Source organism: Enhydra lutris, unplaced genomic scaffold (genome assembly GCF_002288905.1).
Source record: "Enhydra lutris kenyoni isolate GAN:26980312 unplaced genomic scaffold, ASM228890v2 scaffoldscaffold19, whole genome shotgun sequence".
Lineage (NCBI taxonomy): Eukaryota > Metazoa > Chordata > Mammalia > Carnivora > Mustelidae > Enhydra > Enhydra lutris.
Window position 1 is genome coordinate 6,607,765 of NW_019154103.1, and position 27,452 is coordinate 6,635,216.

A 27,452-nucleotide genomic window follows, 5' to 3' on the forward strand; every position below is an offset into this window, starting at 1 on the left:
CTCTTTTTTATTCCAAGAATAAAGAGACTCAACAGAAATGTCAGTTTATGGCAGAAAAACTTCCTGGTCCATCTGAGGTCTCCTGGGGAACAGAAATGTCAGGAGCAAATCATTAGAAATGGTCATCAGTACAATCTCACTTTGCCACAGAAATAGCACAATCACACAGACTGTAGGTCTTTTTCCCTCTGTGTTTAGCCAAGAGGCTCTATCCCTTTGTGAGCAATACTTTTTCATTAGAATCTCTAATTCCATCCTCATACTCATTTAATTATGTATTTCTTGTTTGTCCCAACTGGAAAATCCTTGATCACAAGTTTCAGTCTTTCAGAAATCATTATTTTTCTGAACGTTTTCAGCAACTGGCTGGCCAACTTTTCCCTCACAAAGTCATGGTGCCTAATTAGGTCATTTCCTGTACAGTTTTTAGTTTACTACCTATAAAAAAAGCATCTTGTTAAAGGACATCTGTTCTTGCATTTGTTTACTATGTACTTTTTTGAGTCACTGACATTACTTTCATATGTATTTTTATTACATATTTAAGTGAAAATCTTTACTTCTTAAAATAGATCAGCAACACACAGGTCTAATCTTTACAATTTTACTTTCTCCAATCCCATACATGTTGACTTACAATTCACTTATTTTTCGATTTTGCTTTACTTAGATGCCCTAGTACAGGAAATAACAGTTCAGGTTTTTTTCCCCCTCAGAGGGCAGAAGCACTCTATAACCTGGTGATTTACATCGTTGGGTAGTTTTCAGAATTATATGGGGTGCTGGTTTGCACTGCAGATTCTTCTTCTTCTTCTTCTTTTTTTTTTTTTTAGTGGAGTGGGAGGGGCAGAAGGTGAGGGAAAGAGAGAATTTTAAGCAGGCTCTACAATGAGTGGAGCCAGACCTGGGGCTTGATCTCAGGATCCTGAGATCATGACCTGTGCCAAAATCAGGAGTCCGATGCTCAACTGACTGAGCCACCCAGGTGCCCCTGTACTGCAGATTCTGGGTCCCATTCCTCATACAGGTATAATGGGGATGACATTTTGAGAAACACTGTCTGTTAAGACGTGGGTTATGTTACATAATTTCAACCTCACAGAAACAAAATGGGCTAACCTAAATATTTAAAACACATGTGCATGTTATACCATTTACATTTTGGTCTCAAATTATCATCACTTTACAGTGCTGTTTCATAAATCAACCTGGAAAAAGTAAGACTTGATTTTTTGTCTTGAAAGATGAACAAACCAGAGAGAGCCTGGTGGTTCCCTAGCAATCAGTCTTTGGAATTTTGTGTGACCCTTGAAAATAAATGGCTCAATTATTATCTTAAGTGACTGTGCATGAAAACAAACACATAGTGCTTCAAAAAAAATCTAATCACAATAGGCAGACCTAATGCATAAAATAACACACCCAACTCTGATACTCTCGACAGTTTACAGCACACATTTTCCAACACATACTACATACACTTATTAAAAATTTTAGGTACTATACACAATGTGCTTCTTTTATTTAGTAGTCTTTGGCATTTTCCTGTCAGCACTTCATTGCTTTTAACTGCTACAGACAATATTAAATTTTGTAGCCATACTGGTTAGTTACTTCTTTATTGTTATTTGGGCTATTTCCAAGTTTTAAAAAAGTGGTGCAACAAATATTCTTGGGTCCATCTCTTTATTCAGGATTAATTTCTGGAAGTGGAAGCTCTGGGCCCAAATGCAGAATATTTTGAATTTTAATTGATATTGCTACTTAAATTCTAAAAGGTTGGATTAATTTACAAGGCATAAAATGCTATTTCTTTGGATACTTAACAATCCACATCTTTGCTAACATGACAGGTAAATTGTGTTTTAATTTTCATTTTTTAATTCAGTGAAGTTTAATTTAATTTCCATCTTTGTAATTTTGGTTTCTAGCTTTATCCATTTTCAATTCATTACCTTTTTAATTTCTAGTTCTAGCCATATACTTGTTATTAAATCTCTTTTTATATAGGCCAGCTTCTTCTTCTTCTATCATTGTAACATCCCATGGAATCTCACTGAAGACTGCAGAGTTTTTAGAGGTCTCAGACCTTCTCTTTTAACCTTTAGAAAGATAGTATCCTACCTGCCTCTTTATTATGCCTATGGAATATACTAGAGTTCTCAACTTACAGATTCTCTGTCTGAGTGAACAGAACTTTTTTCAGAAGTGTGATATGCATAGAGAACTCAAAGTTCCTATTTTGATCTAATTTTCTCTTAATATCTGAGTTCTAGCTCTTCTATTTATAATCCATTTCTGACCTTTGGACAATCTGTCTAGTCCTATCTTTCTAAGTCCTGGTTTCAACTTATGCTATCAGGGGATTGTCTAACTTAGGCTCTTGGTAGATATGCTACCCTAGGAAGGTGCTGGTCCTTGATGGGCAACATACAGTTATAGCCAGAAATGTTTCACAAATGGTATCTGATATGGTCTAGTTAAAATTAGTCTTAACTATAGCCTAAGTAAGATTAATAAAATTTCATTGCTTAGAGTAATTATCCATTGACCTAAAGTCAACAAAAGTCTTTTTTTCCTAATATTAAAATCTATAATTGTTTGGAGGGGAGGGGGAACAACTAACTTGAAATAAACCAGAAAACACCTTCACATTAATCGTTCTTCTCATATACTTCAAATTTGTACTTAATGCCTTTTTCCTCCTGGACATCAGAAAGAACACCTGGGTATCTGTAAAAGAAAAACATTCATAATAATGTGTCAATTAAAAAGCTTCCTTGTGGGGTGCCTGGGTGGCTCAGTGGGTTAAGCCTCTGCCTTTGGCCCAGGTCATGATCTCAGGGTCCTGGGATCGAGCCCCACATCGGGCTCCCTGCTCGGTGGGAAGCCTGCTTCCGCCTCTCTCTCCGCCTGCCTCTCTGCCTACTTGTGATCTCTCTCTGTCAAATAAATAAAATCTTTAAAAAAAATAAAAATAAAAATAAAAATAAAAAGCTTCCTTGAGGGTGCCTGGGTGGCTCAGTGGGTTAAAGCCTCTGCCTTCGGCTCAGGTCATGATCTCAGGGTCCTGGGATCGAGCCCCGCATCGGGCTCTCTACTCAGCAGGGAGCCTGCTTCCCTTCCTCTCTCTCTGCCTGCCTTTCTGCCTACTTGTGATCTCTGTCTGTCAAATAAATAAATAAAATCTTAAAAAAAAAAAAAAAAAAAAGCTTCCTTGACTCTCGGCCAAGAGGCATCAATAGTGTATAAGGTAAATAAAAGTTTTCCTTTCCGGCTGAGGAGAGGAGCGTCAACAGCAGCACCATGGTAGCTCAACAGAAGAACCTTGAAGGCTATGTGGGATTTGCAAATCTCCCAAATCAAGTATACAGAAAATCAGTGAAGAGAGGGTTTGAATTCACTCTTATGGTTGTTGGTGAATCTGGACTCGGGAAGTCAACATTAATCAACTCATTATTCCTCACAGATTTGTATTCTCCAGAGTATCCAGGTCCATCCCATAGAATAAAAAAGACAGTACAGGTGGAACAATCCAAAGTTTTAATCAAAGAAGGTGGTGTTCAGTTGCTGCTCACAATAGTTGATACCCCAGGATTTGGAGATGCAGTGGATAATAGTAATTGCTGGCAGCCTGTTATTGACTACATTGATAGTAAATTTGAGGACTACCTAAATGCAGAATCTCGAGTGAACAGACGTCAGATGCCTGATAACAGGGTGCAGTGTTGTTTATATTTCATTGCTCCTTCAGGACATGGACTTAAACCATTGGATATTGAGTTTATGAAGCGTTTGCATGAAAAAGTGAATATCATTCCACTTATTGCCAAAGCAGACACACTTACTCCAGAGGAGTGCCAACAGTTTAAAAAACAGATAATGAAAGAAATCCAAGAACATAAAATTAAAATATATGAATTTCCAGAGACAGATGATGAAGAAGAAAATAAGCTTGTTAAAAAGATAAAGGACCGTTTACCTCTCGCTGTGGTAGGTAGTAATACTATCATTGAAGTTAATGGCAAAAGGGTCAGAGGAAGGCAGTATCCTTGGGGTGTTGCTGAAGTTGAAAATGGTGAACATTGTGATTTTACAATTCTAAGAAATATGTTGATAAGAACACACATGCAGGACTTGAAAGATGTCACTAATAATGTCCACTATGAAAACTACCGGAGCAGAAAACTGGCAGCTGTGACTTATAATGGAGTTGATAATAACAAGAATAAAGGGCAGCTTACCAAGAGCCCTCTTGCACAAATGGAAGAAGAAAGAAGGGAGCATGTAGCTAAGATGAAAAAGATGGAGATGGAGATGGAGCAGGTGTTTGAGATGAAGGTCAAAGAAAAAGTTCAAAAACTGAAGGATTCAGAAGCTGAGCTCCAAAGGCGCCATGAGCAAATGAAAAAGAATTTGGAAGCACAGCACAAAGAATTAGAGGAAAAACGTCGTCAGTTTGAAGACGAGAAAGCAAACTGGGAAGCCCAACAACGTATTTTAGACCAACAAAACTCTTCCAGAACCTTGGAAAAGAACAAGAAGAAAGGGAAGATCTTTTAAACCCTCTATTGACCACCAGTTACGTATTAGTTGCCAATATGCCAGCTTGGACATCAGTGTTTGTTGGATCCGTTTGACCAATTTGCACCAGTTTTATCCTTAATGATGGATTTAACAGCATGACAAAAATTATTATTTTTTTGTTCTTGATGGAGATTAAGATGCCTTGAATTGTCTAGGGTGTTGTGTACTTAGAAACTAACAGCTCTAAGTACCTTTCCTACATTTTCTTTTTGTTTTTTGTTTTTTGTTTTGTTTTGGTTTTTGGTTTTTTGTTTTTTTATTAAACAGATGTCTTCAACTTAATGCAAGAAAACATTTTACTGTTGTACAATCATGTTCTGGTGGTTTGATTGTTTACAGGATATTCCAAAATAAAAGGACTCTGGAAGGTATTCATTGAGGATAAATTGCCATAATATGATGCAAACTATGCTTCTCTATGATAATTATAATACAAAGGTTCCACTCAGTACAGCATATACAATAATGTAATTTAGTCTAACACAGTTGACCCTATTTTTTGACACTTCCATTGTTTAAAAATACACATGGAAAAAAAAATCCTATATGCTTACAGTGCACCTAGAGCTTTTTTATAACAACCTTTTTTTGTTTATTTGTTTGTTTTGGATTCTTTAAATATATGTTATTCTCATTTAGTGCCCTCTTTAGCCAGAATCTCATTATTGCTTCATTTTTTAATAACATTTTATTTAGGTATTTTCCATATATTGGCCCTGCTAAAAATAGAATATAGCATCTTTCATATGGTAGAAACCAACAAGGAAACTTTCCTTTAATTCCCTTTTTACACTTTATGGTAAGTAGCAGGGGGAAAAATGCATTTATAGATCATTTCTAGGCAAAATTGTGAAGCTAACGACCAACCTATTTCTACCTATGTGCCGTCTCTTTATTTTACTAGAAATGAGAATCATGGCCTCTTGAAAAGAAAAAAAGTCACCATTCTGCATTTAGCTGTATTCATATATTGCATTTCTGTATTTTTTTTTGTTTGTATTGTAAAAAATTCACATAATAAACAATGTTGTGATGTAAAAAAAAAAAAAAAAAAAAGTTTTCCTTTCCTTTTTTTCTTCACAATGGTAAGCCACTGTGAAACTGGGTATTATGCAAGTACACTACATATGGGAACGGAAAGAAAAACTTTCAAACTATATAGAAAGTTAGAAAACGAAAAGGGCAATTTCTCCTTTCCTTCTGACCCCTAATTCTTTTGTCCAAAAACTAACCACTGTCAGCAGTTTCTCTTTTCTTTCCACTACCAATCAGCTAGTATGAAATTGCTTAATAACATTTTGCAAATCTCATACCTGGTATCAAATTTCTCGTCTGAGCAAAGGAAAAACAAAATACAACCATCAGCTGCTTAGAACTGAAGTTCTGTGTCCTCCCTGCCACTCGATGCTCAGTTTCTCAGTGTGTGGCTTACTGCAATTCTTTTCCTGGCATCACTGTTTATGTGGTATTTTCTAACTCTCAGTAAGCTCTGTGTTCCCTCCACTTTCCAATTCAAAACCCAGGCCCTCCTTTGGGTGTACACCAAGAAGTGGAACTGCTGGATCTTAGGCAGTTCTCTTTTTTAATTTTTGAGGAACTTCTGTACTGTTTTCCACAGTGGCTCCACCATTTTACATTCCCACCAACATGTATAACCGAGTTTCAATTTCTCTACCTCCTCACCAACACTTGTTATCTCTTGGGGGCTTTTTTAATAACAAATCATGATCTCAAAGAGATATATGCCCTCCCATGTTCACTGCAGCCTAATTCACAATAGCTACTTAAATGCCCATCAACAGATGAATAAAGAAAATGTGCTATATACATACAATAGAATATTATTCTTCCTCAAACAAGATGGAAATCCTGCCATATGCAACAACATGATGAGCCTGGAGGACACTGGGCTACATGAAATAAGCCAGTCACAGAAGGACAAATACTGCAGTATCTACAATGGTGAAACTAATAAGAACAGAGAGTAGAATGGTGGTTGACAGAGGCTGGGGGGAAGGGAAGACAGAACTTCTATTCAAAGGGAAGAAAGCTTGTTGTGCAAGATGATTAAGTTCTAGAGATGCGCTGTGCAACAGTGTGCCTACAGTTAACAACACTGTATTGTATAATGAAAATTTTGTTGAGAGTGGGTTTCATGTTTATTCTCATCACAATAAATTTTTTTTCCCCCACTGAAAAATAACCACCACGGGCAAAGAAAACCAAAACCCCAGTTCTCCATTTGAAGGCTGTACTGACCACTCCCATCTCCAACCCAAATCTTGTACTTCACCAGTATTTGTGGGCTACCCACCCCCATATGCTCCAGGTGGTGAGGAGGAACACTGCTTTACTCAGATTTGTGTCTCACTTTGGTTCTACTGTGTAATACTTAGTTATGAACACAGTCTTCGTCTTTAGGAATAATTTAGCACTGAGTTCATGATTTTTTCTTTCTTTCTTTTTTTTAATTTTTATTATTATTTTTTTTGAGTTCATGATTTTACATTAAGTGCTCTACAAATGTTACCTTTTAATATTTTCATTTGGTTTCATCTCCATATTTTCTAAACTCAATGTAGCAAGGATAATACAGGAAAAAAATTAAATCTGTTTTGATATCTAGTACAATGCTGAGTAATAACACTAATGAGAGGTGATGCCATGTGATAAAAAAATATAATTAGAGACATAAAGTAACAGCATAATGATGTATAAGGAGATGAAAAAGCTGTTTTTTCTTGAAAAACTTATATTTCAGAGGAAGATATGTTTCTATTACTAACCATTTTCTAAGCTGTTTCTGTTTCACTGTTTTATTTTTTTTATTTTCATCTTTTTAAAGATTTTATTTGTTTATTTGACAGAGAGAGAGAGAGAGATCACAAGTAGGCAGAGAGGCAGGAAGAGAAAGACAGAGGTGGAAGCAGGCTTCCCACTGAGCAGAGAGCTCAATGCGGGGCTTGATCCCAGGACTCTGGGATCATGACCTGAGCCTAAGGCAGAGGCTTAACCCACTGAGCCACCCAGGTGCCCTGTTCCACTGTTTTAATAGCAATAAGAATTTTTCCTTAATTTTTAAAGAAATGATTTTATGAGGCCAACATTTAACCATGACTTTAGTTTCTTTGGAATGAGTCAGCAAAAGCAACATTTACATTTTTGTCTGTGTGTGTAAAATTCTCAAGAGTATCAAGATTCTCAGTTAATAAAATAAAAGCAAAGTATCAAAATTATTTCTAAAACCATGAATAAGGGGCACCTGGGTAGTTCAGTGGGTTAAGCCTCTGCTTTCAGCTCAGGTCATGATCTCAGGGTCCTGGCATCGAGCCCCGCATCGGGCTCTCCACTCAGCGGGGAGCTTGCTTCCCCCCTCTCTCTGCCTGCCTCTCTGCCTATTTGTGATCTCTGTCAAATAAATAAATAAAATCTTAAAAAAAAAAAAAAACCATGAATAATAGTAACAGAAATACCATGCTATTGGCTGGCTGTGGTCACTAGCTGCAGTATTAATGTGAATCTGCTCTGTGAAACTGAAATTCATTTCTATTTATCTTTACTTTTACTTTCTACAATATTCACATATTCAGTCTATTTTAATAATGACCATAACTATCCCACCATCATATTTCCCAATGGCCTAGGAGCCACATATGAACTGAGTTTAAGCCTAACAGGATTTGGAAAAATATGAACCACCCAGAAAGAAATCCAGCTCTAGAATCTTCAAGCAGTAAGGAATCTAATGAATATGAAAAGATATTAAGATCTGAAATGACAAAGTATCATGAGACTATTACAGAGATGATTTAATGTAAAGTCTAATAGGTAAACAGAGTTCCTAAAGCAGTTATCCATAAGAAACAACTCACAACTAAAATAAAATGAAAGCTCTATAGCAAGCACAGGCTCAGAAGACAGACAAATAACATGAATAAGGATCCTGTTGACTTGTTAGGACGTCATGGGAACAGAAGAGGAGACGTAGGCCAAAAACCTTCCTCGAGTTGTCCATTGATAAGGGACATCTGTACCAGCTCTGGAGCCAACTACTGTTTCAAAGACCTCGTCTGGTCTTTATCCTCTTTAACTGAAACGTTAATACAGAAGATTGTTAACTAAAAGGAAAACCTGTTTGGGGCTCATTAAGCAGAAAACTGCTGATAGAAAATATTTGGGCCTGCTGGTTTGGTTGAAGCCTTGTGTGAAATTGTCTGAGGCAGAAAGATTTCTTCCAGACAAGAAGAATGAGGGCAGAGCCTTAGAGGACAGGCTGGCATGGTGCTGTCATTAAAAAAAAAAGAAAAAGAAAAAAAGAAAAAATGAATTGCAGACAATGACCCATGGGGGAAAAAGGCAGACACAAAGTCAAACCTTACTTTGTTAAGACTAATTTCTGCTTTTAGGTTTCTACCGCTTGTGGTTTCACCTAACTTCTAATTTTATTCTCTTTGCACTTTACAACAGTCCTCTCATCTTTATTTCCTTTTACTAGTGCTTTTATTATCAGGAAGTATGGTGTTAATAAAAGATAACTGTGTTTGAACTGAAACTTACGGAACCACAAGAGGCCCACTAATAGGGATAATGGGTCTAAATGAAGTGTAGCTGTGGGGAAAGAAGGAGGGGAGGGTAGAGAATGATCAGAGTTCATTTCTGGACAGTAGGGAGCAATTCTAAGTTCCTCAGTATATAGAAATTTGGAGAGAAAGCAGCTCAAGAATTGAGCAACATTACAAACTTCCAGGAACAAGGTATATTCCCTTTGTTTTCCTTTTTCTCTACTTCATCAAAGATTGACCTACTCTAGATTTATCCTTAGGGGATTCCTTCCACCTCACCTTTAAGAGACTATTATTATGTTGGTACAGGCTTGAAGGTAAGAAAACCATCAAATGATGCAATGAAAAAAGACTTTTCATTTTCTTTCATAGCCTTGTTTAGAATGTTCATTTTGGAGCAATTTCCTTGGATTTTGGCTTTGGCTAGCAATTTCCTATCTGAATCTACCCACAATTAAAATTTTCTAGGGGTTGGGGCGCCTGGGTGGCTCAGTGGGTTAAGCCGCTGCCTTCGGCTCAGGTCATGATCTCAGGGTCCTGGGATCAAGCCCCGCATCGGGCTCTCTGCTCAGCAGGGAGCCTGCTTCCTCCTCTCTCTCTACCTGCCTCTCTGCCTGCTTGTGATCTCTCTCTGTCAAATAAATAAATAAAATCTTTAAAAAAATTTTTTTTTCTAGGGGTGTCTGAGTGGCATCCAACTCTTGATTTTGGCTCAGGTCATGATCTCGGAGTCATAAGATGGAGCCCCATGCCAGGCTCAATGGTTAAGCATGGACTCCACTTGGGATTCTCTCTCTCCTTCTTCTGTCTGCCCGCCCCCCAATCTTAAAAATGCTTCCTAAAACATTTATTTTATTTTTTAGAGATTTTATCTATTTATTTGACAGAGAGAGAGAGATCACAAATAGGCAGAGGCAGGCAGAGAGGGAGGGGAAAGCAGGCTCCCTGCTGAGCAGAGAACCCAGGACCCTGGGATAATGACCCGAACCACCCAGGCGCCACTTCCTAAAACATTTAAAGAAGAACCAATACCAATTCTTCACAAACTCTTCCAAAAAAATACAAGAGGAATGAAACCATTTCCTAATGCATTCTGTGAGGCTGGTAATTCTTCTGACACCAAAACCAGGTGAAGACATTATAGAAAAAGAAAATTATATACCAATATTCCATTATGAATATAAATGCAAAAGTCCTTAACAAAATATTAGCAAACTGAATTCAGGAACATATAGAAAGGACTGTATATTACTACAAAATGTATTTATCCTGGAAATGTAGGAATAGTTTAACATGAAAATCAATGTAATACACCGTATTAATAACCTTTTAAAGACAAAGACCACATGATTATCTCAATAGACTCAGAGAAAGCATTTGACAAATCCAACACATCCTCATGATAAAAATATTCAATGAAGTAGAAATAGAACAAATCTTCCTCAATGAGATAAATGGCATGTATGACAAGCCCACAGGTAATATACTTAATGGTAAAAGACTGAATGCCTTCCCTTAAGAGGAGGAACAAGACAAGGATGTCTTACTCTTGCCATTTCTGGTTGTAACTGCACAGGAGGGTCTAGCCAGAGCAAGTGGTAGGAAAAAGAAATTTTAAAAATGCAGATTAGGAAGAAGTAAAACTACCTCTATTTGTAAATGTATATCCTGCATACAGAAAATCTTAAGGAATTCACTAACATTAGAATAAATGAGTTCAGTAAGGTTGTAGGATACAAGATCAATAAACAAAAATCAATTGTATATCTATTACAATTGATTCTATTGGTTTTATTACCAATGAACAGTTTGAAAATAAAATGATGAAAAAGCTCCATTTATAATAGTATCTAAATAAGGAGAAAGACATCACACATTCATGGTTTAGAAAAATAAATACTGCTTAGATAGCAAAATTCTTTAAGGGAATCCCTGTAGTAATGGTTGCACAAATCTGAATATATTCAAACCACTGAACATATACTTTCAATGGGTGAATGCTGTGATGTGTGAATCATCACTCAGTAAAGATGTTAAATTCTTCATTTCTAAGAGCCAAGAGCCAGGATGGTAGTAAAATATTTCAAGTTATCAAGGATCCCAGAGTCAGTTCTGAAAAGAGGTCTGATGGAGAGCAACAGGATTTGGAAAGGTAAATTCACACAGTAATCTTTTCTTTTTGTTAGCAGCAAAGATGGAATGAGGGACAGCAGAGATCAATATTCACATAATATGAGAATCAGCAACCTAAGCCGTATAAGAGAAAACATATAAGATGTGACAAAGAAATATAGCTGATTTCATAAATATATACAAAATCACTAAGTGTGATTTTTTCTATGAGGTCACCTTTGAAGACTAAGCAAAAGGCTGTACTTCAGCTGTTTAGAATACTTATAGAGCTCTTAAAATTTTCAGTTTTCTTTATAGCTAGTTAAAAGCCCAAGGAAATCAGTCACACACTTCATTAGATTCATGACTATTATGTATTACTCTATGGACGGTTACTTTAAAGCTTGGCCATCCATGTATTTAGACTTGACTCTGAATGTTCTTTTAGGAGGTATTTCCCAAAACAAACTCAAAATTAAATAATGACTGGATTCAACTGAGACTATTTGAAAGAATGTGTTAAAACCTAGTCTGAAAGTGTGGATACAATTGATCTTTTACTCTCCATAGCCAAGAGCTGAAAAGTGCTTTTTAAATTTTCTTTTATTATTTTTAATTTTCTTTTTTTTTTTTTTAAAGATTTTATTTATTTGTCAGAGAGAGAGGGAGAGAGAGCTAGCACAGGCAGACAGAATGGCAGGCAGAGGCAGAGGGAGAAGCAGGCTCCCTGCCGAGCAAGGAGCCCGATGCGGGACTCGATCCCAGGAGGCTGGGATCATGACCTGAGCCGAAGGCAGCTGTTTAACCAACTGAGCCACCCAGGCGTCCCTATTTTTATTTTTCATACTGAAGTATGAAAAGTGCTTTAAACTAAAATGCTAGGAGTCTTCAAAATCAGGCAGTTTCATGTTAAAATCACAACTCCATAGTAAAACAAGTGTAACCCCTTCTGTTGATTTCTACCACTGCTATCCAAATCCTTTAATCTTTTGCTTCAACTCTCATAGCCAACTGGTCTTTCAGATTCACTCTTGCTCCCTCCCTTCCGTTCTCCACAAACAGCTGGAACGGTATTGCTCGCACTCTATTCAAACCCTCTAAACCTGCATCTGGTCTGACCCCTTCTGGCCTCCTGCTTGCTTACAATGCTCACAGTGGCTTGCAGGGTCAGGGAGCACACCATAATTGTTCCTGCCCTCTGGTGTCTACACTATTTCTGATTTCTGGAATGCTCTTCTCTGCTCTTTGCATGGCTGGCTTCTTGCCTTTAGATCTCAGCATAGATACCACTCTTCAGAGAGGACTTCTCAGACAATATAGTATTTACCACATCACTGTATTTCAATTCTCCATATAGCAACTTTCTTGATGTTTCTCATTTGCTACCCTCTTCCTCTACTACAAAGAATCTAATCTTACAGAGCAGGGATAGCATCTGTCTTGTAAGCACTGCTTCTCCAGTGCCCAAGACAGCATCTGACGCTCAGCACAGATTTCGTGGAATGAACTAATGACTACTCTCTAGACTTCAGCAAGATGATTAGAACTTAAACATTCCCAAGTTTGTTAAAGCAGATTTCCAAAAATTCCCAATGTATTTGTCTATAGAAAACATAACTACTCCAAATTCAATCTGAAGAGTATTACTCTTTCTATAATTCTTAAGCAGGAAATCCAAAAGTGCTTCAGACAAATTAATAACATTTTACTTACTCTGGCAGAAGTTTATATTTCTCCAAATCAATTTCTGGAAAAAATGTGTCACTTTCAAATTCCTGCATAATCCTTGTCACAAATAGTCTAAGATGGCCTGGTTTGTTCATGGCTTCCTTCGGAAAAAAAAAAAAAAAAAAAGGCATTAATTTCCTAATTTATCTGTCAAAAGAAATAGAAACTCTTAAGATTTCTGTTTGTTTTAATTATACAGTCAAGTTTGTACTAGGTATTAGAGACATGCTACATAACTGTTACCTCCAAAGCATGCTATTTAAATATCCCATTCTTTATTTTGGGGTCCTGAAAAGTATGTCTTAGTTATTTTGAGAATGGGACTAATCATCAATAATTATGACAGTGAGTTTAAATATATTCTGGCCTCTAGTTTGCTGACATGAACTTTTTTTTCATTTAAGCATTCAGTATTATCTTTTTTCTTTGGTAGTTGTTTAAGAATTAAGAACTATAAATTATTTAGTTATTCTCCATAGAAAAATTTGCATATATATGGACAAAATAGTATAATTTCATGAGCCTTTGATTATTGAAAACCCCAAGGGCATACTTAGTACATTTACACAGATCTTAATAATGCTCCATTTCTTAGGAGATAGTAATAATGCTAGTAGGTAATTTACTTTCTTTTTTTTTTTTTAAAGATTTTATTTATTTATTTGACAGAGAGCAATCACAAGTAAGCAGAGAGGCAGGCAGAGAGAGAGGAGGAAGCAGGCTCCCTGCTGAGCAGAAGGTAATTTACTTTCTTAGCCCCTTGTTGCTAATGATTGTATTTGGCCTTATATTGTTAATGGCTTTTCTAACTACTGCCTATGGTACTGTTGATAGTTTCTATATAAAAAACCTGCTCCCTGCTCAGCGGGAAGCCTGAATCTCCCTCTACCACTCCCCCTGCTTCTGTTCCTTCTCTCACTGTGTCTTCCTCTGTTAAATAAATAAATAAAACTTAAAAACAAAACAAAACAAAACTGCCCTCAAACAAGCATCTTAAAACTCTAATAAAAAGTCAAGAGTCCTAATTGCATCTCCAAGAAAGCAATAACCCTTGATTTTCAAATAGCTTGTGGAAGAAAAAAACAAAAACAAAAACGGGTAATTCAAGTGTGTTAGCCTTGAAATTCCAAATAAGGTCATATAACCAATATTACTTTTTATTTTTGGCTTTTTACTACAGCATATATTAAATCATAAATTCCCTTGCCCCAATCAAAAAATTCTACCAATTTTTACTGTATCAAATTAGAGAAACTGAATGGGACCAACCGCAGAAGCATTTGAAGGTCTGTATCCAAGGAAATGCTATATGGTAAAGGTTTTCTGTAAAGGGTCAGATGCTAAATATTTTAGGCTTTGTGGACTGTATGGTTTCTTTCTTACCTTTGTGGGCAACAGCAGCCATAGATAATACTAAACCAATGGGCATGGCTGTGTTACAGTGAAACTTTGTTTACAAAAACAGGCTGGCCCCAGGGAAGATAAGCTTGTTCTACAAACTATTGTGATGTGAGGCAGGTGGAAAAGGCAAAATTATCAGCTAGAGGTTCTACTTCCTTATGACTTATATAGATATAGATATACCAAGTTATATAATTATATTTAATTTTGAATATTTATAAGGAATGTATTTTGAAGTCAATATGGTATTAAATTATTCAAAATGCATATTGAACAAAATAAAAAACCGACTTGTTTTCTTAGAAATTCATCCTCGGTTGCAAGATCAAAGGAAAATGTCCATTTCCTCATAATACAAATAAAGCAAACCAAAGGTTGTAGAAACAGGTCTGGGATCCTGGTATATCTCTTCTTTATAAAACAATCTCTGGGTATATATGTCACCACAAGCCACCAAAGTGTAGGGCTGCTTTTTTTCCTTCCCACAAAATGTTAATCTCTCATTAGTGTTTTAAGAGTCAAAAAATTCTATTTAATATTCTCAAAAATTTTGAAAGCTGAAAATTTTGGTATCAAGAATAAGGAATAATTTGGGATACCTGGTTGGCTCGGTCTGTGGAGTGTGTGACACTTGATCTTGCAGTTGTGGGTTTGAACCCCACATTGGGATTCATTTTTAAGTAATCCCTGTAGGGATTACTTAAAAATGAAATCTTACCAAAAAAAAAAAAAAAAAAAGCTTTGGGTCAGAGCCTCCGTCTTCCAGTAATTTACCAAAATGACTAGCACCAAGGGAAAGAGGAGAGGTATCTGCTATATGTTCTCTTGGCCTTTTAGAAAACATGGAGTTGTTCCTGTGGCCACATACATGGGAATCTACAAGAAAGGTGATATTGTGGACATCAAGGGAAAGGGCACTATTCAAACAGGAACACTCCACGAATGCTGACACGGCAAAGCTAGAAGAGTCTACAAGGGTACAGCATGTCGTTGGCACTGTTGAAAAAAACTGAAGGACAAGATTCTTGCCAAGAGAATTAATGTGCATATTCATCATATTAAGCCCTCAAGAGCTGAGATAACTTCCTGAAGTGTGTGAAAGAAAATGATCAGGAAAAGAAGGAAGCATAGAGAAAGGTACTTGGGTTCAAGTGAAGCACCAGCCTGCTGTACCCAGGGGAGGCTGAGATGCTGGAACCCATTCCCTATGAATTCATGGCATGATGAGTGTACCAAAAAAAGTGCAGACTATTTTCTCTTTTACCTGTTTTTCCTTATATTATGAAATCATATAGTATTTTCCCCATACCCTCATATTATATAAAAATTGTTAAGGGAAAGTTTTCTGCTTTTCACAAATTCATATACATCTAGTCAGTATACGCAACTGAGAGCCCCATCCCTTTATCAGTGAGAACATATATATCCTTGAAAAAAAGGGGAATAATTCAGTATATCAAGGCACATCCAGAGAGCAGAAAACAGTGCAATGCAAGTATGATTCTAAGGGAAGGATTTAGAATGTTTTTAAATTAGAAACATCAACTATTTTGAATTGAAAATAAACTCTAACAGGCTTAAAAACTCACTTTTATATTTTTATTTAGTTTTCATGATAGTATCTAAAATGAATAATTCAAATTGACAATATGTCTAGCTAACAGTGGGGATAATATGCTTCCTTTGCTCATGGCTTAATTTTTTTAAAGTTCAGATGGCAGGGGAGCTGAAAGAAAGTGGGGTAGAACATTTCTTTATAATTTTACCTACCTTATAAACAGAACTGCCTCCCACTATCCAAACCATGTCCACTTTATTTGCTAATTCTGGTTGCTCAATAAGTTTTAAGGCATCATCCAAACTTTTGGCAAGAAAATGAGCTCCCTGTGGAGGTTCCCTGAGGTTAAAAAAAGAATTAGAAATAATTTCTATAAAACCTAATCATATTAAGCAATTAATTATAAAACCCAAATCATCATAAATATGAATCCTTTAAAGAAACCACATTTGTGTATGTATGGTTCACAATGAATCAAAAAACAGAAACACTTCTGGTGTCTTGTGATATTTATGGCGGAAAAATAGTATAAGAATAGTTGTCTCCAGAGGGATGGGGTTAAAGATTGACTGGGAAGAGGCATAAGGGAACTTTTGAAGGGTTATGGTAATGTTCTCTATTTTTGATATGGGATTATAAAGGTGCATACATTTGTCAAAATTTAGCAAAATACATTTAAGACTTGTATATTTCATTGTATATATTTATTTATATTTTCACTGTATATATTTATCTTAAAAGAATAAAGCTAATGAAATACTGAACTCTAGTTAATCATATGTATGCTGAAGTATTTAAGGGAAAACATAATGTCTACAAGTTACTCTGAAATGCATGAAAAAAAAACAAGACCAATTAATGTATGGATGAATGGTAAAACAAGCATAGTAGAACATTAATGGTAGGATGTATGTGGTGAATATACAGGTATTTACTATAAGGTTTTTTTTGCACGTTTGAAAGATTTATAATAAAATGTTAGAGAGTAGCATGTTTGAATGACTTTAGCATGGAATGGTTTTTTTGTTTGCTTGGGTTTTTTTGAGAGAGAGTATGCTCATGAGTGTGGGGGTTGGGGGTTAGGGCAGAGAGAGAGGGAGAAGGAGAATCTTAGGCAGGCTCAAAGCTCAGCTCAGAGCCTGATGTGGGGCTTGGTCTCACGACCTGAGAAATTGAGAAACCTGAGAAATTGAGGGTCAGAAGCTCAACTGACTAAGCCACCCAGGAGGCCCTAGAATGATTTTCATACTCTTAATATGTGATGAATGGGGAATGAGTTAAAAGATTTTTCATGTTTCAAACATGTAGAGATGGAAGAAGTATTAATAAATTAGCATGTTGTTTTCTGTAATTAAAAATCCAAAGGAAGGGCACCTGGGTGGCTTAGTTGGCTAAGCACCTGAATGTCTGACTCTTGATTTCAGCTCAGGTCAGGATCTCAGGGTTGTGGGATCAAGCCCTGTGTTGGGCTCTGTCCTGGGCATGGAGCCTGCTTGGGATTCTCTCTCTCCCTTTGTCCCTCCATAGCCCAACCCCAATTTTAAAAATTTAAAAAAATCCAAAGGAGGAAAAGTTAATTAATTTCAGGGTTAGATCTTCAGGTTAATCTCTCCCTATCTCCACAACTGTTTTTTGGCGGGGGGTTGGTTGTTGGAGTTGGGGGAGGGCTGTAATTCCCTTTATAAATGTTGAAACATGTAAAATTTGGCTTCCATTGTAATTAGAGAACAGAAATTACAATTCAATGTCAAGTTCTCAGACTGATGCTTTAAAAAATTATATAACTGCCTTTGAACTTGTAGTTATAACAATAGTTAATTAAGATCTAATGGAGACATTCATTCTTTTGGCTGCCTCCTCCCTCACCTCTTTGACATTTTACTTATTTCACTCTTTGTCATCTCTAAAGGAGTTAAGAGCACAAAGAGTATATTTTGATTAAAAGCTGGAAAAGATATGGAGGCCTGTGTGAGGTTAAATGAGCCAAGGGATTCTCTAAGATGTCAGGGCAGCTGCAGCGACTAGGTTGGATGAGGCTCGGGGAAGAACTGAATAAGAAACAGATTTGAACTTGGAGAGAAGGTAGTCTAGAATGCCTGAAATAGAGTTAAGGTGGTGTTAGTATTTGAGGATGCTAAAATCAGGAATGATGATAGGAGTCGGGGTAGAATGGAAAATGGTGACTTAGGAACTGACATATGAGAAGAACTGGAAGGGGCATCCTAGAAGTTGGTGGGTTATAGCAAAATAATTTAGAAGGTGGTATAAATAGTTGGTGTGGACTTTAAATTAACGGGGTACACATTTTGTGTAGATTGTGGAACAATGGCTTGAAATGGTGCAAGGGCCTAAGGTGAAGACTACTTCTTTGCCCTTTCATAGTGAGTCTGGAAAAGGAAAAAAAAGGATTTGTTTCAGATTTTAATTATCATAGAGACATAGAGGAAATGATTCTGCAAAATGTTGCTACTTAGCAGTTTAGGAATAAGTTTCACAGGAAACCCTTGATCCAAGACGGGTAGAAAAAAATTAGCAAAAAGTTGAGCTAATGTTTGAGTTCATTAGCCCACTGTATTCATTCTGTGAAAGCACAAATCCTAAAACTACCAAAGTAAACAGAATATAGCAAGCACTCAATATTGTGACTTATTTCATTGCTAAATTTCCTTCCTATATTTATCTCAAGCTAACAGAGATTGTATTCCCTGACAAGAGATAATTGGTATGTGGTTGTATGCAGTCAAGAAACAAGTGGATATGCTTGATATCTTGCTACAAACTTAAGAGTCGAATTCTCTCAGAGGGCTGGGATGAGGATTAAAAGAAAGGTAATGTACATTATAGGCACTCTAGTGATATTTCCATCCTTTTCTTTTTTTAAGATTCTATTTATTTATTTGATAGAAAGAGAGAGAGAGAGAGAGAACAAGCAGAGGGAGGGACAAAGGGAGAGGGAGAAGCAGGCTTCCCTGATGAGCAGGGAGCCCAATGCCAGGCTTGATCCCAGGAATCTGGGATCATGACTTGAACCGAAGGCAGATACTTAACCAACTGGGCCACCCGGGTGCCTCTCCATCCTTCTCTTTAAAGGCCCTATTCAAAAGAGGCTGCTTTTTACCTGATGGATAGTTATAGTAGAAAGAAAATATCTAACATTTATGCAGTGCCCCCTTGTTCTCCCATATAGTGGGATGAGGCAGTGCTTTACATGCATCATACCACTTAATGCGAACAGCAGTCCTTTGTAAGTACTTTTATTCCTGTTTATAGAGGATATTGAGGCTGAGACGTTAAGAAACCAGTGGTTAGAGAGCTAGGAAATGGTGGACCTGGGATTTGAACTCCAGCAGCCTGATGCTGGAGTCCTGAGCTGCAAATTCCCACACAGACAATAGATTCTCAGCTGATGGTCAGGTGTCCTATTCTAGAACCCTCAGACCTCAGGAGGGTGTGGCCTAATTTAGGCAATCCCTAAGACCAGTGTCCTCTGGCCTTGAGCAGCCTCATTTGATTACCGCAGGGTACCATATAAACATTATCTTTTCCACTGTGCCTGATGTGAAAGAGGATGATGTGGCAGATGAAATTCTGGCTCAATTTCCCTAGAGACGGTTGGGAAAGCTTATTGGAAAACAAAAAGCCCTAGGCTAGAATCATATCTTAACCAAAATTTAAAAAAAAAAAAAAGAGAGTTCCATTTAAAGCCTTTCAAACTCAGTCTTTGAAATGGGATGTCCGACTATTGAAAATTGGTTCAAGTAGGCTCTATCCTCTTAATTGAATACTATGCAGCCCCTACAAATATTTATAGAAATTAATCTTCCAATATATCAAATGGGGGGGAAAGGCAGGTTAGAAAACAGGATGGTTCTAGATTTATAAATCACCTATTGGTCATTTATTCCGTGAAAATTTCTGAATCCCTGCTTTGCTAAGGGATATGCTAAATGCTGGGAATAGAGACAAAAAGAAAAAGAACAGCACTCCCTATACCACTGGCAGGCAGAGAAATATCTCAGCAGTGGCCACTGTGTGAAGGACACGCAAAGGGGATGCATGGAGGATGCCAGATGAGAAGAGGGGATGTATCTTCTGGGTGCGGTGATGAGGGAGAATACTCCTTGGAGAAAGATCCCTTAGCAGAGAGAGAGAAAAACATGTTCAAAACACAAAAGCGATAGATGTTATGACTGAGGTTTGTACTGAAGTCACTAAAGTTATTTAACAAAAAGCTCCAAGAAAGTTCAAAGTAGAAGTAATCTGTGGTGAGGTTTAAATTTAGTAAAGGGTGGTGGGTGGCTCAGTGGGTTAAACCTCTGCCTTCGGCTCAGGTCATGATCTCAGCGTCCTGGGATCAACCCCTGCATCAGGCTCTCTGCTCGGCAGGGAGCCTGCTTTCCCCTCTCTCTCTCTCTCTCTCTGCCTGCTTGTGATCCCTGTCAAATAAGTAAATAAAATCTTTAAAAAAAATAATAATAAAGGGTGGGACAACACAGCAAGGTCTTGACGACATGGGAAAATGGAAGTCTAGAATAAAAAGCGGTGGGGGCAAGGGAGAGGGTTCTGATTATGAACCTTAAAACTGAGGGAAAGAAGAACAAAGTTAGATGTTGGGGCAAAAGTGAGAACACAAGCCTGTTCACTGTGTTTCCATTAATATTAATATTTTCTATAAGATAGAAAATAAGGTAATTTTGCTCAAATAGCAATGGTTGGGAGAGTAGGAGCGGATATTGATAGGGTACTCTCTGTGTGCCAGAAATTTAATACACAAAATTTCAATTAATCCTCAAAATCACCCTAAGAAGTTCTCATTATTAATCCCATTTAGTAGATAAGCAAACTGGGTTTCAGCAAGGCTTAAAGTTAATAAAACTTGAAGCCACAAAATTAGTAGGTACCAGAGCAGACATTAGAAGACAGATTAAGTCTTTGCTATACTAAATGTGTGGGTGGTGGGGAGAAAGGAGAGAAAGCTTTAATCACTGTGGATGATAATAGTGAGACCATAAAAATTATACTACTATGAAATGTCAGGTAACTTTTATGGGCTGGAGACAATTTACAACATCTTATATCATGGGAGGAATTTTGGATTTATCGAAGATGCTGTCAAAGTTACAGCATTATGGTAAAATTTACTTTAATTTTTGGTTCTGAAGCCTAAAAAAAATACTTTATTGAGATGTAAATCATATACTGTACAATTTACCCTTTCAACGCGTAGAATTTGGCAACTTTTAAGTGTAGTCATAGAGTTGTAAAACCATCACCACTACCTACTTTTATTTATTTATTTTTAATGATTTCATTTACTTATTTGACAGAGAGAGAGATCACAAGTAGGCAGAGAGGCCGGCAAAAAGAGAGGGGTAAGCAGACTCCCCACTGAGCAGGGAGCCCAATGTGGGGCCCGACCCCAGGACCCTGAGATCCTGATCCCAGCCAAAGGCAGAGGCTTAACACACTGAGCTGCCCAGGCGCTCCACCACACCCTACTTTTAGAACATTCCTATCCCCCCAAAAAGAAACCCTGTATCTGTTAGCATTCATTCCCCACGCCCACCCTCTCCAAGAAAACCAGTAATCTAGTTTGTCTATGAATTTGATTCTAGGAATTTCACATAGATGGAATTATGTGGCCTTTTGTTTCTGGCTTTTTTCAGTCAGCATACTGTTTTCAAACTTTATCCATATTGTAGCATACAGTGGTTCTTCTTTTTTTTTTTTTTTTTTTTTAAAGTTTTTTTTTTTTTATTTGACAGAGAGAGATCACAAGCAGGCAGAGAGGCAGGTAGAGAGAGAGGAGGAAGCAGGCTCCCTGCTGAGCAGAGAGCCCAATGCGGGGCTCGATCCCAGGACCCTGAGATCATGACCTGAGCCGAAGGCAGCGGCTTAACCCACTGAGCCACCCAGGCGCCCCAGTGGTTCTTCTTTTATTGTGGAATAATATTCCATTGTATGGATATAAGCTACTTTGTTTATCCATTCATTAGCTGGTGGACATCTGGGATGTTTCTATTTTGGCAATTATGTATGATGCTGCTATGAACATTTGACCTTGTGTGGTCATACGTTTTTATTTTTCCTTCATTTCATAAACCAAGAAGTAGAACTGCTGGGTCATATGATAACTCTATGTTTAACATTTTGAGAAAATGTCAATCTGTGTTCCAAATATGGCTACATAACATTTCTTTTAAAGCCTCAACTTGATTGTCTAGATAGCTTTGGAAAAGCACTGTGTCCCTATACTTTAGGGAACTAGTTATCCAAAATAATTAGTATTTGGCAGCAAATTCTGGGATTACTTTGAGGACTCAGTTTCGTCTTACATTAGAGGGTGGTGATGAAAAATTGAGTATTTCCAAAAGACTGCATGAGCTACAGTGATTACAAGAGTAAATCTAGCACTGTCTGGCACACAGCAGGTGCTCAGGTTATGTGTGTAATTGACCTTCAAGTAGGGAACCAGAAGGGCAAAAAATAAACTCTAAGACGTGTTCATGACTGATAACCTTTTTTCCTTGATAATAAAGACTTGAAATTTTCTGCCTTTAAAAAAACAAGCGAGATATAGCAACAAATGTTATATATAAATACATAAGAAAACAACCAAACCCAATTACGTACACCACAGGTGGGGGTCATAAAGAAGAAATTAAACTCATCATTTGAGGAGATTTGCTGGCTCAATTGAGTATGTTCCCCACTGAGATTTCTTTATGTTTGTTTTAGCTCAAGCTAGCCATAAATAAACTTGAGTAGTATTCAAGAATATGCTACTAAAGAGTCTCTGGGAATGGCAATACAGTCTGTGAATTTGGATTCTACCAAGCGAAGAGATAACCAGAATATCCTAGCAACCAAAAGGAAGAGAACAGTATGAAGACTGCAGCAGATGGCAAGATGCACATCAACATATTCCTCATCATCCAGAGGTAACCAGTGCAAATATTCTGGTATATCTTCTTTCACGTTTTTACCTATGCTATCCTAGGAAGGACTTGGTAGAAAATCTATATAAGCCTGATCCCCCTTAGCCTACGGTGTATAATGTTTTTTCCTTCCCATGATGTGATGGTCTTTGAGGGGTTCACTTGGTTGGGCTATAGTCCTTGATTATTCAGACACTAATCTAGGTGTTGCTGTGAAGGCATATTATAGAAGTGATTAAAGTTGATAATTCAGTAACTTCAGTATGGATGGGCAGGATTCAATCAGTATTAAGGCTTCAGAGCAGATCTGAGGCTTCCTTGAAGAAGAAATTCCACCTGCAGTCAGCAACTTCAGCCCTTGCTGTAAAGTTCCAGCATGCCCTTCCCTATGGCCTGCCCCACATTTTGGACTTATCTAGCTGGCACCCACAAATGTATAAACTAATTCCTTGGAATGAAATCCCCAGGCATTTCCAAGCATCAGTAACTATGTACTCCAATGTTAGACTGGAGGACAGGAAAATTCCCAGCACAGGCCAAGTGGAGACATTCCTTTCTCTCTAGGATCCTTAGGTTGACTTCAGTACTTTCAAATTTTTTACCTGTAGACACTGGGTAAGGAATACAAGTATAAAATGTTATTTGGGTGTTGTGGTAAACTAGGAATAGGACATAAGATTATGACTGATTTTTAGCCCATCCTAAAATTTCTATCTTATTATATTGAGGGCAGAGTCCAGAACGGGGATAAAACACTTAATCCTGGCAAATCCCAAAACATATGTGAAACTAGAAAAAAAGTTACTAATTATTTTATACAAATGATACTTGAGCCTACAGAGTAACAGTTTAAGGAAACTGGCAAATATGTTACCACATTTGAGATTTAATGTGACTTTTTACAGTGGTGAAATCAATCCCTTAAATAGCAGAGTAAGTTACTGTCAAGTAACTGCTTATTCATTTTCTGTAAATTACCTTTATATTAGGCAGCTTCATCAATAAACTGTATTTACACTATCTGTCATACACTGACCTCCACCCTAAGAAATGAAACATGATTTTTTTGTGGTGAATTTATTATAGCACTTACTTGAGGTCTCTGCTGAGAACTAAATTAATTCTATCCTTTAAAGGTCGATTCTTCTCAGGAATAGAGAACCATGTCTTTCTACCCATAATCACCAAGTTCTGTTTACCTAGAAAATCACATAAAAAGAATATTTGGGGAGTATATAGTTCCATATATTCATACACACACACACAGAGATAGGATTGTCATAGTGACATCTAGTGGATTTGCACTGGAAATAAAAATTTAAAACAGGCATACCAAAATTTACATTTATCACCCATTTCCTAAATATAGTAACTTTCCCCCCTATAGTGTTATCCAATTCATATCCAATATTTACTCAACTGCAATCATGTATAATAGTGAAGAGCCAAGATTCTGGGGCAAAGTGCTCAAGTTCAGTGTATTCAGTCATCTACTGAACAAGTCATGTTAATCTTCTGTGTCTTACTTTCCTTATTTATAAAATGGAGATAACAGTAGTTCCTACTTCTAGGGTTACTGTGGGGATTGAAGACTTGTTTAACTGTTTGATATGATAGTATTATTCATATTTGTATACTTTGTAGGCATATTAATAGTCATACTTTTATTTTATTTTTTTAAAGATTTACTTATTTATTTATTTGACAGAGAGAGAGAGAGAGAGAGAGAGAGATCACAAGTAGACAGAGGGGCAGGCAGAGAGAAAGGGGGGCTTAGGCTCCCCCGCTGAGCAGAGAGCCCAATGAGGGGCTCGATCCCAGGACCCCGAGATCATGACTCGAGTCGAAGGCAGTGGCTTAACCCACTGAGCAACCCAGGCGCCCCTAACAGTCATACTTTTAAAGATAAGTGTTTAATATTCCACTCAGTTAAAAAGCTGTAACACTTTCTAACACTTTTTTTTTTTTTAAAGATTTTATTTATTTATTTGACAGAGAGAGATCACAAGTAGACAGAGAGGCAGGCAGAGAGAGAGAGGGAAGCAGGCTCCCTGCTGAACAGAGAGCCCGATGTGGGGCTCGATCCCATGACCCTGAGATCAAGACCCGAGCCGAAGGTAGTGGCCCAACCCACTGAGCCACGCAGGCACCCCATAAAAGCTATAACACTTTCAATTGTGCTTCTTTCAAGTATAATGCTTCTATGGAAACTTTATACACATAGCTTCCATTTTTGGTTTAATTACTTAGGAAAAAATCCTGGGAGTCAGATATCTGGATAAAGGATTATACACATTTCTATAATTCTTGATATATTCTGACAGGCTAGCAAAAGAAGTACATGTGTCTGTTTCAAAGAATTATCATTAGCATGATTTTATTTAAAAATACTAACAGTTATAAAATACAAGTAGTAAGACTAAGTGTTTTTCTGTATTTGGAAAGTTTTTTCCTCCAAAAATTAAAACCCCAATTATTCATGGTGCCCCTTATGTGATTTGCACTGCATTTTCAAAGACAGAGCTCTAGATGCTAGTAAAGAGATATCAAGTATCAAAAATAACAGAGCCATTAGGTGAGAAATTCTGGTGAGAGAAATGGTACAGACCTGGCCTAACAATTAAGGTGGACATAAATGAAGAGCATACAGAGACGTTGGGGGGAAATAGAAGGAAAAGAAAAAAGAAAAAAAGCCTTCAAAAAGAAAAAAAAATACCTTCAGTACCCTTCCATCCACTCATCCAACAAGTACTGTATTTACTGAACACTAGCAAACAGGCCAGACATTGGATGCTTTTCCTATGACTAGATCATACTTTGGATTCTAGAGAGTGGTTCATATCAATTCCTTAAGCTTCAAGCTCTTGCTATCTTGTCTCTACCACGGACCTAAGTCCCAGGTCCACAAACCTGTATCTGTCCTGTTAAAGTTATGCTGCATGTGCTTCTGGCTGACTACCATTTCCCTTTTATTCTGCTATTCCTTCTCCTATGACCAAATACATGTCTCTTAGGTTTTAAACGAGTATCCCACCACCATATTCTTTTCCTTGGTTATCCTCTTCTCTCCAGCAGCTCAACTCATCTACTCCCCTGTATCTGCAATCCCCAAACCTCAAAATTAGCACTATTAACAACTGCACACTGTTGTCCACTCCTTTATTCTCCACCTCACCCAGGATTATTCAACTGTCATTAAATTTAGCATCTATGGAGGGCACCTGGGTGGCTCAGTGGGTTAAGGCCTCTGCCTTCAGCTCAGGTCATGATCCCGGAATCCTGGGATCAAGCCCCGCGTCCAGCTCTCTGCTCCGCAGGGAGCCTGCTCCTCCCCTCTCTCTCTGCCTGCCTCTCTGCCTACTTGTGATCTCTGCCTGTTAAATAAATAAATTAAAAAAATCTTAAAAAAAAAAATTTAGCATCTATGGGTTCATCCTGGATCCCTTCCTGCATCCCCTTCGCCTTCCTTATCTCCATACTGAGTATCATGGAACCGTTTTTTGGACTTCTCTCCTCTTCACTGCCCTCCTTCAGGCCCTATCATATCCTGCAGGGACAATGGCAAAAGTCTCCTCTGATTTCTTTTCCATGCTCTAATCTTCACTGAAACCTGCAGCTAGATGCTAATTCTGCCCAGTACCTCAACTGTACGTCTGCCCATATAAAATTTGAAAGAACCTTTTTTTTTAAGGTTATGACAAACCTTGGAAACTGCATACAAATGAGTGGTAAGGCAAAAAGTCACAGATTAACATGGATAACTTTTCATTTAAGTAAAAATCTTCACTGGTAAGCTTACTCAGCAAGATGTTTCCCAAACGTCAATCTTCTCCTAAAAATCCCACATTACCTTCTACTGAGGAGGTTGTGGTCATTCTTTGGAAAAACTTGAATTCGTTCCTACAAGTTAGACAAACAGCGTTACTCAGAATATTATCCCGCGGGCTCCAGCTCTAACGCGACCCACAGGCGCTGCGCTGGCGGTGAGGGGAGCGAGTGGAGTGGAGGGGAAAGGACAGGGACTTTGTTCTGAGGCAGGGAGCCGCGGGGGGACATATTCTCGCCGGGAGGCAGGGGCAGACGGAAATCAATAACTTGGCCTCCCGGCTCCCGATGGCGGAAGGAAGCCCAGGCCCAGCTCGCGTCCTCTAGGGTGCCAAGTCCGTCCCCCTCCTCCCGCCGCCAAGTGTCTGCGCGACCCCGCGCTAGCTCTTCCAAACCCAATCGACCCCCGGCTCGGCAGGTACCTGAGCGGGGGCCAGGGCAGGTCCCCGTTCTTGCCGATGCCCATGTTCTGGGAAACAGCGGCGATGCAGTTTAGCGTACGAACCATGACAGCAGCTGTAAACACCTCCTAGCTAGCTCGCCGCCGCCGTAGGAACCCGGCCGCGCTTCGCGCGAAATTGTGGCCACCCCGCCTCCTCGATCCCATTTGTGCAGCCGAGACTCCGCCCCCCGCCCCGGCGCACCCCAGGGTCGTGACGTGCTCGCGCCCGCAGACGCCGGGGACTTGCGGCCACGGGCTCGCGCTCCTGGCTCGGCCCTTCCTGGGTGGTGTTGCTCTGT

The 27,452-nt window shown here is 38.1% G+C and overlaps 1 protein-coding gene and 1 pseudogene across 7 annotated transcripts; one reads left to right on the top strand and one right to left on the bottom strand.

The window, feature by feature from the left end:
• LOC111148259 (dihydrofolate reductase) lies at positions 1-27,407 on the bottom strand. Of its 6 annotated transcripts, none has more exons than XM_022504716.1 (7): positions 27,134-27,300; positions 26,737-26,786; positions 23,980-24,085; positions 16,161-16,287; positions 12,975-13,090; positions 2,648-2,733; positions 1-82 (listed from the first exon to the last, which is right to left on the bottom strand). In XM_022504716.1, the coding sequence occupies exons 1-6, from the start codon at positions 27,217-27,219 to the stop codon at positions 2,655-2,657; spliced, it is 564 nt and encodes a 187-aa protein (XP_022360424.1). In that variant the 5' UTR covers positions 27,220-27,300; the 3' UTR covers positions 1-82; positions 2,648-2,654. The 6 variants fall into 6 exon arrangements, with proteins under 6 accessions (XP_022360424.1, XP_022360425.1, XP_022360427.1 ...); XM_022504717.1 differs by having other exon boundaries at positions 2,627-2,733; XM_022504719.1 differs by lacking the exons at positions 1-82; positions 27,134-27,300 and adding an exon at positions 27,356-27,407 and having other exon boundaries at positions 949-2,733.
• On the top strand, positions 3,283-5,028 carry LOC111148258 (annotated as a pseudogene). Its single transcript, XR_002640682.1, has one exon. The product of XR_002640682.1 is annotated as a septin-7 pseudogene (transcript).
• Positions 27,408-27,452: the final 45 nt, after the last annotated feature.